This window comes from Primulina eburnea, chromosome 12, assembly GCF_022965805.1.
Source record: "Primulina eburnea isolate SZY01 chromosome 12, ASM2296580v1, whole genome shotgun sequence".
NCBI lineage: Eukaryota > Viridiplantae > Streptophyta > Magnoliopsida > Lamiales > Gesneriaceae > Primulina > Primulina eburnea.
This window is the reverse complement of record NC_133112.1, coordinates 32709553-32721646: the sequence shown is the minus strand read 5'-3', so window position 1 is coordinate 32721646 and position 12094 is coordinate 32709553. Positions and strand designations below refer to the sequence as shown.

The following is a 12094-nucleotide window of genomic DNA, read 5'->3' as shown; positions in this document are numbered from 1 at the left end:
GTGTTTAGAGATTTATTAGGTCATTTTAATGCAATTTTGACCACACTTAGGATTTATATTGGGGTCACAAAACTATAAAATAACATCCATCTTATAAAGCCCATGGGCTTCTAATGGATCTGAAGGAGACGCCTATTTTTTCGCCTCGGGAGGCCCAAAACTTCAATGGGTCCGAAAAGCTTTTGCGTTTTAGGCCCACTTGATTGAGGGTTCAGGCCGCAGGCAGGAGAGGTTGCGGCCCGGAGTAGCAACAAACGGAGTTCAAACAGATGGAAATTGAATAATATAATGATAATTTATTATTATATTATGAAAAATTGATAATTACACTTCATTTTTGGTTATTTACACTCCATTTATGAATAAATTTGACCAATATTTTACAAAGTGTAGTGTAGATATCAACTCTCTAATAAATGAATAAATTTGACAGAGATTTTAGAAATGAAGTGTAATATAAATAACAAAAAATTGAGTGTAAATATCAGCTTTTTAATAAAAATTAGGGAGTTGATAAATAAAAGTAATTATGATATTTAAAATTATATTGGTAGTAGCAACAACAATAGAAAAATAATCTTTAAAGTTTACACTTTAGAAACTAAGATGTTTAGCAATAAGCATGCAAACACTAACTAATCTTTAAGACTCACTAGTTCAATGAAATCATTTGTGTTCGCAAAAAATGAATGATCCTGTCTAAATTATTTATGTGAATCACTTTTAGTATTTCATAAGATGAATAATCTTTTCATTTCTACAAGCTTTAGTGATTGAATTGTTAGGTGGGTTGTCATAATCTGATTCATTTATTAAATTTCATGAGTTGTCGACATGTTTTGGAAATGAAGCGAAATTTGACAAAGAAACCGTGCAACAATAGTTGATGAAGGAAACATATTTTTTATTTTAACGTGTTTCCCACCTATAAATAGAACTCTTTCATTTCAGTTTATAACATATCAAAATCAAGAGCTTTCAAAGCTTAATATAATAGATAGAGCATTTGAGTGTTGAGTGTTCTCTTGTGTGAGTTGGAGAAATTATTTTTCTCCGTTATACTCAGGTTAGGAGTGTGAGATATTTAGTATATTGTTGTATATACTTGTTATAATACTTCTTCTGTTATAAAAAATCAGCAGTAGCTCTGTGGACGTAGCCTAAATTGGGTAAACTATGTAAATATTTATGTTCTTATTAATTATTTTATTCCGTAATGTTTTTTAGCACGATCGTTATCGCTTCGGTCTAATCTCTAATAATTGATATCAGAGCCTTATTGTAAAAATTCTTAAAAATTCTGAGTATGCTATGTGGTTGCAGCTTTATCTGATTTTCCACATCAGAAAAGTTTTTATTTTTATTTTTTGCCAAGGCTAGAGAAATGATGGCTGTATATGATGGATTGGGACCGAGAATCAACAAGTTCGACGGAACAGATTTTTCGTTCTGGCAGTTACATATTAGAGATTATCTGTATAGCAAGAAGTTGCATCAAAACCTCTATCTGGAAAGAAGCCCAAAAAGATGGAGGATGATGACAAGGAGCTCCTTGACCGACAGGTGTTAGGTGTTAGGTGTGATACGATTGACCCTAACGAAGAACGTGTCACATAACGTGGCGGATGCTCTAACCATGGAAGAGATGATGTCTATTTTATCGGACATGTACGAGAAGTCATCAGCAAACAACAAAGTACATCTCATGAAAAAATTATTCAACTTGAAAATGGGAGAAGGTGTTTCGGTGGTTGAACACATAAATGAGTTCAACACGATTATTTCTCAGATAACATCGGTTGAAATTAATTTTGACGATAAGATTCGTGCACTTATTCTTTTGACGTCTTTACCAAATTTTTGGGAACCGATGCGAACAGCGGTTAGCAATTCTGTTGGAAAAAGAAAGCTAAAATTCAATGATGTCAGAGATCAAATTATTGCTGAAGAAGTTCACGGGATGGATTCAGGTGAAGGGACATCATCGAGATCTACTCTAAATCTCGAAAACAGATAAAGAGGGAGGAGAGGCGAAAAGAGTTCTAACCGATGGCATGGTAGATCCAAATCAAGAAAGATAAAAACATTTTTGAAAAGAATTTGAAGTGCTGGAGCTATGGTGAAACTGGTCACTTAAAAAAAACTACAAATCAACAAAGAATAATGCAAATGTTGTTACTGAGGAGGTACATGATTCTCTATTATTATCCATGGAAAGCCCAGTTGATTCTTTTGTTATGGACTCAGGAGCTTCGTTTCATACCAGTGGTAATCGTGATGTATCCAATAATTACATCGCCGATGATTACACAAAAGTTTTCTTGGCTGATGGAAAACCTTTGGAAATATTTGGTATTGGTGATGTCCGGATGAAGATATCAAATGGATCTGTCTGAAAAATCAAGCTATGTACCAAAATTGACACGCAATTTGATCTCAGTGGGACAGCTTGATGATGAAGGACATAATGTGACCTTTGGTGATGGTTCCTGGAAAGTGAACAAATGAGCCATTATTGTTACTCGAGGAAAGAAAACTGAAACACTATATAGAACTTCCAGTTCCAGAGATACAATAACAGTCGTGGATGCTGGAGCTAATTCAAGTTTATGGCATTGTAAGCTTGGGCATATGAGTGAGAAGGGAATTAAAATGATTATATCAAACAGGAAGCTATGGGAATTAAAAACCGTTGAACACAAACTATGTGAAAGCTTTATCTTTGGAAAGCAGAAAAAAATGAGTTTTTCAAAAAGCGGTAGAGAACCGAAAGCAGGAAAGTTGGAGCTCGTTCATACTGATGTATGGGGACCATCTCATATGACATCCCTTGGAGGCTCAATATATTATGTCACATTTATCGACGATTCGAGCCGAAAAGTTTGGATTTATTTTTTGAAAAATAAAAATCCGATGTTTATGGAAGATGAGATGAATTCAGTGTCATCCAAACAGACGTGGGAATTGACAGGACTTCCGCAAGGCAAAATAAACATTACATAACATGTGGGTGTACGAAGAACATGATGGTAGCAAGCGGTACACGGCAAAGCTTGTTGTAAAAGGTTTTCAACAAAAAGAAAGCATTGATTACATTGAGATTTTCTCTCCATTGGTTAAGTTAAATATTATCAGAACTGTACTTGGATTAGTGATAAAAGAAGATTTACATATGAAGTAGTTAGATGTAAAAAGGCATTTCTTCATGGTGACTTAGATAAAGAAATTTATATGAAGCAGCCACGGGGTTTTGAAGTACGGGGAAACGAGAAAATGATGTGCAAACTTCAGAAAAGCTTGTACGGTCTCAAACAAGCTCCAAGACAGTGGTACAAGAAGTTTGATCTATTCATGAGTAATAATAGTTTTTTGAGGTGTTAGAGTGATCACTGTTGTTATGTGAAGAAGCTTGATAGTTCTTATATCATTCTACTGTTATACGTAGATGATATGTTGATAGTAGGAGCTTGTCTGCAGAAAATTAATAAACTCAAGAAACAGTTGTCAAAAGAATTTGTTATTAAGGATTTAGGGGTTGCAAAGCAAATCCTCGGAATGAGGATCTTTAAAGATCGGGTGAACGGAATCTTGAAGTTATCTCAAGAAGAGTACGTGAAAAAATGATTAGCATATTTAACATGAATGAATCTAAATCTGTGAGTACTCCTTTGGCTAGTCATTTTAAACTAACCAAAGCACAATCACCATCGTCGGAGTAGAAACAGACTTATATGAACAAGGTTCCTTATGCTTCTGCTGTCGGAAGCCTCGTGTATGGAATGATTTGTACAAAGACCATACATAGCACATGCAGTCAAAGCAGGTTTATGAGCAATACAGAAAAACAACACTGGGAAGCAATTAAATGGATTCTGAGGTATTTGAAAGGTGCTGCTAGTTTATCTTTATGCTTCAGAAGGTAAAATTTGGGCTTACAAGGTTTTGTTGACGCCGACAAGGGTGGTGACCTAGATGGCAGAAAAAGTATTACTAGTTATGTGTTCGCATTAGATGGTACGGTTGTAAGATAAATGTCTAAATTGCAAAAGATAGTTACGCTTTCAACTACTGAGACTGAGCACGTTGTTGCAACAAAAGCTAGCAAGGAGATGATATGATTGAAATCCTTTCTGGAAGAATTGAGTCAGAAGCTTGAAGGTAGCAGCATATTACACTGTGACAGTCAGAGTGCTATTCATTTAGCAAAAAATCTTGTTTATCATATTAGGACAAAGCATATACATGTTAGGTACTATTTCATCATATCAGTGCTGGAAGATGGAGTCTTGATGCTTGAGAAGATTCCTGGAAGTAAAGATCCAGCTGATATGCTCACGAAGACGGTAACCATTGATAAACTGAAGTTGAGTTGGACTGCAAGAATAAATGACGAGATATGAGCTGCTGCATTAATGGTATGAAGTCATGATTGAAATCAAATATTCAAGTGGGAGAAATGTTAGGTAGGTTGTCATAATAAGATTCATTTATTAATTGCATGAACTGTCGACATGTTTTGGAAATGAAGTGAAATTTGAAAAGGAAACCATACAATAATAATTGACGAAGGAAACATAATTTTTTATTTTAACGCATTGGAAACACGTTTTTGCACCTATAAATAGATTTATTTCATTTCAGTTTATAGCATCTCAAAATCAAGAGCTTTCAAAGGTTAGTATAATAGATAGAGCATTTGAGTGTTCTTTTGTGTGAGTTGGAGAAATTATTTTTCTCGATTATACTTGGGTTGGGAGTATGAGATATTTAGCGTATTGTTATATTCACTTGTTGTAATATTTCCCCTGTTATAAAATATCAGCAGTAGCTTCGTGGACGTAGTCTAAATTGTGTGAACCACGTAAATATTTGTGTTCTTGTTGATTATTTTATTCCGCAAATTTTTTTATCATGATCGTTATCGCTTCGGTTTAATCCCTAACATGAATGTGTAATAAACATGGAATTGCCCTCCTATGGGAATTATCCAAACACCAATGAAGAGGACTGGGATGTTATTTTGGCCAAAAACAACTGTAGATCACAGTTTAAACGATACTTATATGGCTCAGCAAACCATGCCAGCAGAACAGAAAATGTATTCTAGTTAGTATGTTGGAATAATTGTCCATGCTAAAACATTTTATGAAATTTGATCCCTATATTAAACTGTTGTTTGGTTAAAATTTAAGTCATGCTATTATTATCACATATAACTTCTAGTCAGATATATTCTTTTAGATATTACAAAGAAGTGGGAAAAGCGAAAATAGATAGTGTTTGAGAATAAAAGTTCAAAGTTAATATAAATTAAAGTTTCAGTGTTTGAGAATAAAAGTTTAAAGTTAATACTAACTAAAATTTTGGTTTTTGGAAAAATTGCTTCTAAACATAATTTTATATAAAATGACAATAACATGCTTAATTTATATAACATTTATCTCTTTTGATTATCTAAATTTGGATACGTCATCAACAATTAGCAAACCATGCTAACAGAACATAAAATGTATTCTTGAACATCACGAAGCAAAAAGATTGATTAAACGATATGTTTTATCCTGTGGTTTCAATAAGATAACGAGAGGAGCTGGAGGTTATTCTGATTACACGGTGACAAATGTTGTTTCTAACTTTGGAAGTGCTTTAGAAAATTAGATCAAGGTTGCAAGAATATAGATTTAGATGGTGATTATGATAAAGAGTGTGGTACTTGTTTTGGAACCTGGGAACGGATCGTTAGTATCAGATAACAGGAGCAATGTCTCGACGAAGGAAGAAACTGATATCTGCAGGTTTTCATTGCTGGTTTTTTGACAAGCCAAAGTGTTAGGACCAATGAAATCCGGATATCTCCACACTGGTATGATATTGTCCACTTTGGGTTTTAACCCTCATGGTTTTGCTTTTGAAACCACCCAAAAGGCCTCATATCAATGGAGATATCATTCCATCTTTATAAACCCATGATCTTTCTATAGATCTTCCAATGTGGGACTTTGGTTGCATCCCAACAATCCTCCCCTCAAACGAAGTTCCACTATTATTCTCATGGTCCGAGCCTCCCCTCAAGCCTTATCCGTCCTCCAATCGAGGTTACTCCACTTCACTGCGTTGGAGCGCACGCCTTACATGAATACTGGGTATCTCCACACTGGTATGATATTGTCCACTTTGAACCCTCATGGTTTTGCTTTTGGAACCACCCAAAAGGCCTCATACCAATAGAGATATCATTCCATCTTTATAAACCCATTATCTTTCTCTAAATCTTCCAATGTGGGACTTTGGTTGCATCCCAACACAAAGAATTCAGGATTCTGGATGAATTCAATCGGTCTATAGATGCCTTGGAAATGGAGTTCGTATAGGTAACTCGCAAAGAAGGTATTCATTTTCTTGATCTAAACAAGACAATTTTTTTCCGTAGTTGGAATCTTCTGTAGATGATCTAGAAGATGGCTAGGTTCGTCAAAGGTATATTGAAATCAAGAACATGTATTATGTGTATCTTTATTTCTTCTATTAGCTTATTAATTTGTTGAAAGGTTTGCAGGTCTCGAAGTTTTGATTGGTGGTATGATAGGGATTACACTAGTAGTAGCTGTTGCCTTGGTAGTTTTGCTTAGAAAACCAAGTAAAGTAAAACCACCAAAAATAACTGAAGGTATGTGTTTTTAAGATTGGTTGGTGATAGTCTACTATCAAGAACAATATTGCTGTTTTTAACTCTACAGCAAGTGTAGCATCAGTTTCTGAAGAATCCAGCAGTGTTGAGATATCACTGAGAGAAGTTTGCTTGGCTACAAACAATAATAATGAATCAAACTTCATTGCCCAAGGAATAGCAGGTAATGAATCTGACATTGAGAATGAAACACAGATTAAAGACAGCTGTAAAATTTTGATGTTGTGATGATACATTTCTGCAGGGAAAGTATACAAGGGTGTTTTAGCAGATGGCCGGCATATTGCAGTTAAGCACATAACAAACGATGCTCATATGGAGACATTTGTCAGAGAGTTTACAAGCCTGTCACATGTCAAACACCCGAAACTTGTCGAGTTAGTAGGTTATTGTGAGGGTGGAGACGAGAGCTTCCTTGTTTACGAACTCTGCAGCAGCGGCAACCTCTCTGAATGGCTATATGGTATATGTTTCTACCTTGATTGTGAATCGGATATATAGGTGTGTAAATTTCTTTTTATGAATTTTTTGTGTCATAGGTAAAGATTAAATTTTAAATTGGATCCAAAGACTGGAAATTGTTATTGACTGTGGCAACGGGCTGAGATTTCTGCACACTTTTCTTGAAGGCTGCATTGTTCATCGTGATATTAAGGTAAATTTTTGTCCCATTACACCTCTTTTAAATACATGTTTGCCTCCAATAATTCAAAGAATTTTAACATTGTATGTTGCAGCCCACAAGTATACTTCTTGGCTCAAATTTTCAAGCAAAACTATCTGATTTTGGATTATCCAAAGTTATCTCCATGGGGCAATCCTGCGTCAGCTCCGACATTCGAGGACCTTTGGTTATGTCGACCCCGAGTACCAGAAAAATCATCAGTCCATCCATCAACAGATGTTTACGGTTTTGGGATTGTTCTTCTGCAACTTTTGTCGGGACAAAGCGTCATTAATCTTGATGTTGCAAGACCAATGCCTTTGCGTAAAATGGTGAGGAAATTCAATTTTTTCCTCTCTTATTATCCTCAAAATAATCCCAATGTTTTTTTATCCATGCAGGCTAAGAATCTGATGAAGGGAGGGGATTTAACAGAGTTTGCTGATCCAAAACTGAATGGAGAATAACCTGTCGAGGGGTTTCAACTATTGTTCATGCTGTGGCCTTATCTTGTACTGGTCTTAAGCAGCAATGCTCATCCATCCAATGGGTTGTAGCCGTGCTTGAGAAAACTCGCCATGTTTCAGAAAGGATGAGTTTAAAAAATCATTCCAATCTACGAAGAAGTTGGATTTTTTTGAATTCATCAATGAAACTGTAACGAATACATATACGCAGAAATTTTTATATTACAATATTTTTGTGTAGTGGCTTAACGACAAGTTCTTGTGAAAACGACCTTGACTCATCATAGTATTCAACGGAGAGAAAACAGATGAACAATGAACAAAAACATAATCCTCCAATTTATTTCAATTTTCGTTGATAAAAGAAAGTTTAAACAACTACTGCATTATCATCAATTCATGCATTTACAACCATGCCGGATTGATTAGAGGGGTGACGACCGCCTTCACTTGCATGTAATTTTTCAAACTATATTCCCCCTTCTCCCTTCCAATTCCACTCATCTTATAGCCACCAAAGGGAATAGTAGCATCAAACGTGTCGAAACAATTAATCCACACCGTCCCAACTCGCAATGCTCGCATCAGCGTATTAGCAGTATTGAGGTTTTGAGTGAAAACTCCAGCAGCAAGACCGTACTTGCTGTTGTTTGCCCGCTTAATCACTTCCCCTAGATCCCTGAAAGTGATGAGTAAAAATACCAAACAATGAGTTTCTAGTTTCAAGATCAAGATTCAAATGAATAAGAAGATATACACAACATACTTGTACTTCAAAATGCTCTGCACCGGACCAAAAATCTCATCTTTTGCAATCGGCATGTCATCCTTTAAAGAATGCAACATATTAGCCAAGACAAGAAAGAAACAGCAGGATTTAATAACGATTTGTGGGAGTAATTAGGCATGGAATAAAGGATTGTATGATGGATCTCTTTAATAACGATCCATAATTTCCGCAGAACATGAGAGATGTAAATTATGATTTAATCTTGCGAAAGTAACGTTTATATATACCTGGACATTAGAAAAAACAGTAGGCTGAACGAAATAGCCTTTTGAACCAAATCTAGCACCTCCAGTTTCAAGGGTAGCTCCAAATTCTGTACCCGATTTAATATACCCAAGAATCTTTGAAAACTGTTTCTCGTCAATCTAGCACTCACAGAAACATTGTACAAAGTTTATTGAAGTGCAAAGGAATCTGGTAATGCTATGAAGAATGGGAAACCAACACATTAAAAATCTACCTGAGGTCCTTGTTCCATGCCAGCCTTGAATGGATCTCCAACAGTCCGTTTCAGGGCACGTGCCTTGGCTTTCTCCACAAATTCATCATAAACCTTCTCGTGCACAAATGTCCTAGAGCCGGCACAGCAGCATTGGCCCTGCAGATGTTGCATGCAATAAGTTAGAAGTTTCATCAATTGAATTAATTAAATTAGACATGATGACGGGGACAGGAGTTGCCTGGTTGAAAAATAGAGCAAAGTGGGCTAGTTCAACTGCTTTATCTACGTCAGCATCCTCACAAACAATGAAAGGCGATTTTCCTCCGAGTTCCAAAGTAACGGACTTCAGATTGCTTTTGGCAGCCAACTCAAGAACAATTTTTCCTGTTTCAGTTGAACCAGTGAAAGCAACCTGCAAAAAATATATGAAAAAAATCTCAAGATCGCAGATTTTGGATTGCAGTCAAACCGGCCATCATCTACACATCTCTACATTGATATCCAGGGATTTTAAAAATATTTTCTCTGTAAGTTTTTTGCTTCAACAAGAATTATAGCCTGTACGAAGTAAACTTTGAGTTTGTAAGGCAGAATAAGTGACCCAGCCATAACCATTATAGTGTAGAATTGAGCATAACATTGAGCAACATTTAGAAAAGTAAAATAAGTATGCCAAATTACCAGAAACAAAAACTTAAATAATGATGCCTCAAAATTTTGCACCACTATTAGCCAACATTTAATTCCATAATACGGCAAAATAAATTTCAAACATTTTCCCAGTTTCAATTTAGAACAAAAAAAGTCATAACTAATCAATGCAGACATCATGATAATAATGATTATCAAGAATCATTTTCCATGTCAAACTCACAACTATTATACAAACTGCGAAGTTGTGTTACCTTGTCTACGTCCATATGCTTGGCAAGAGCTGCACCAGCTGTGGCACCAAAGCCAGAAACAATATTTAAAACACCGTCGGGAAGGCCAGCCTGCCAAGAAGTGATTTGCATATCAATTAATAATGCCAAATATTAAAGCATTTCAATCAACTATAGACATTTAATCATTAGACAAACCATAGTTCTACGAACAACAATTTTACTCACAAAAATCTAGCGAAAAAGCTTGTCTATGGAGTGCCACTACCTCATGAAATAACTTTGCTACAAGCAGTGCAGATAATGGTGTCTGCTCAGCAGGTTTGAGAACAACAGTGTTGCCGCATGCCAATGCAGGCCCAACTTTCCAAGCAAACATGAGAAGCGGAAAGTTCCACGGGATAATCTGCCCAGCTACACCTATTGGTTCGTGCAATGTTTGGACGTGATATGGCCCATCAGCTGGAATAGTGAGACCATGAATCTTGTCGGCCCATCCTGTAACAAATCAACGGGAATCACAATATTCTGATAAGACTAGGAAAAAAAAGAGAAAAGAAAAAACTTTTCACAATAGGTCATTCTTCTGGAGACTACCGGCATAATAACGGAACAGCCGCACAAACATTGGTATTTCTATTTTTGCAGACTGTTCATACGGCTTGCCATTATCCCATGTCTCGAGTGCTGCAATTTCGTCATTATGCTTTTCAACCAAATCAGCGAAGCGCAAGATTATTTTGCATCTCTCCTGAAGATATTAAGCAGATTGATTAAATACTGTAAATAAAAAAGCTGCATCAAATAGGTGTACAAGCTAAAACAGAGTAAGAAAGGTTACATAAGCAGTCATTTTAGGCCACGGCCCTTCATCAAAAGCCTTCCGAGCAGCGGCTACGGCTCGGTTGATATCTTCTGCATCGCCTTCCGCCACATGTGCAATTACCTCTCCATTTCTGGGGTCCAAAGTCGGAAAAGTTTTACCTGATTCAATCAAATTGATAATCCAATAGCTGGAACGTCTAGATCGTAAAAAAAAATTATGAATCGAACAGTGAACACACCACGGGAAGAACAGTATAAAGCTTACCTGATGATGCCTCGACAAATTTTCCATTGATGAGAAGCTTATCATATTCTACACTAACAGGTGGCTTGATTAGATCCTGAACAGCTGCTTCGGTACTGTACCGGGATACTCTACGGCCATGATGAATTTGTGTTCCTAAATAAATGAATCGCAAACAATGTAACACAATCAGAATACAACTTTTTAACATTAAAAGCACTGATGATTTTCTGCATCTTGCTCAACAGCATAGGCCAATGATCCAATAGTCAGTCAAAAAAATACTTCCACATCTCGTCTTGCATTATGTAGTTTGTCTTATCAAAATCAAGATAAGCACAAAGGGCCCTGGAGAAAGAAAGCGTTCCAAAGATTTGAACTTTATTTCCTTTTCTATATCCCCAAACGCAAATTTGCCAGAATTAGTTTAAATTCGGAAAAAATAAGCCCCATAAAAAGACTAAAACAAGATCTTGCACGAAACCAAAAAAAAAAACATATAAAAGTAACACTCTAGCCAACCGAAAATTTGACAATACCCACTGATTAAAAAAAAAACCAAAAAAAAGAACGTTTAACAATACCCAATAGGGAAATTACTTGGATTCTCCCCAAAAACAATAATCACATCCATGCATTAAAAAGGAAATCGAAACGCAGAAAAATTGTCAAACACTTTTCAAATCATTTTTAGATCAGAAAACGAAACGATGAAAAAGAACAATCTTTTCTATTCAGCTACGCGCACTGGATACACAGATTATACACATTACACACCTCTGCGCGAAAGCAGGGGAAGAGACAACGGAAAGAGCGACTTGCAATTCTTTGAGCTGCCATGGAAGTATGAGCAAAAGAAATATGATGGTGGAAGTCTATTGTGTTTGTTGGTAACAATAAATAATCCAGAAACAATCAATGCACAGAATCGAAAATGGAAATGACTTTGAGGGTCAAAGTGCAAGACTACTACTTTTGAATAAAAAAATCGAACTGTGAATGGGAAATTAACACTTCCAAAGTTACACGGCGCATCATATCTGGAGAAGAAAGGCGTTGTGACAGAGACGCATGAGTTACCTAAAAGTGG

At 36.1% G+C, this 12094-nt stretch overlaps 1 protein-coding gene and 1 pseudogene across 1 annotated transcript; one reads left to right on the top strand and one right to left on the bottom strand.

Annotated features, from left to right (window-relative positions):
- Positions 1-6458: 6458 nt before the first annotated feature.
- LOC140806817 (probable receptor-like protein kinase At5g18500) lies at positions 6459-8150 on the top strand (annotated as a pseudogene).
- Positions 8136-12094, bottom strand: LOC140806816 (benzaldehyde dehydrogenase, mitochondrial-like; the record flags this gene model as incomplete). The annotated part of the gene is made up of 11 exons (XM_073163344.1): positions 8136-8498; positions 8586-8647; positions 8837-8974; positions 9070-9207; positions 9290-9463; positions 9957-10046; positions 10204-10433; positions 10533-10686; positions 10777-10919; positions 11026-11160; positions 11782-12094. Coding segments are annotated over 11 exons (1851 nt in total), but the record flags the coding sequence as incomplete, so codon positions are not given.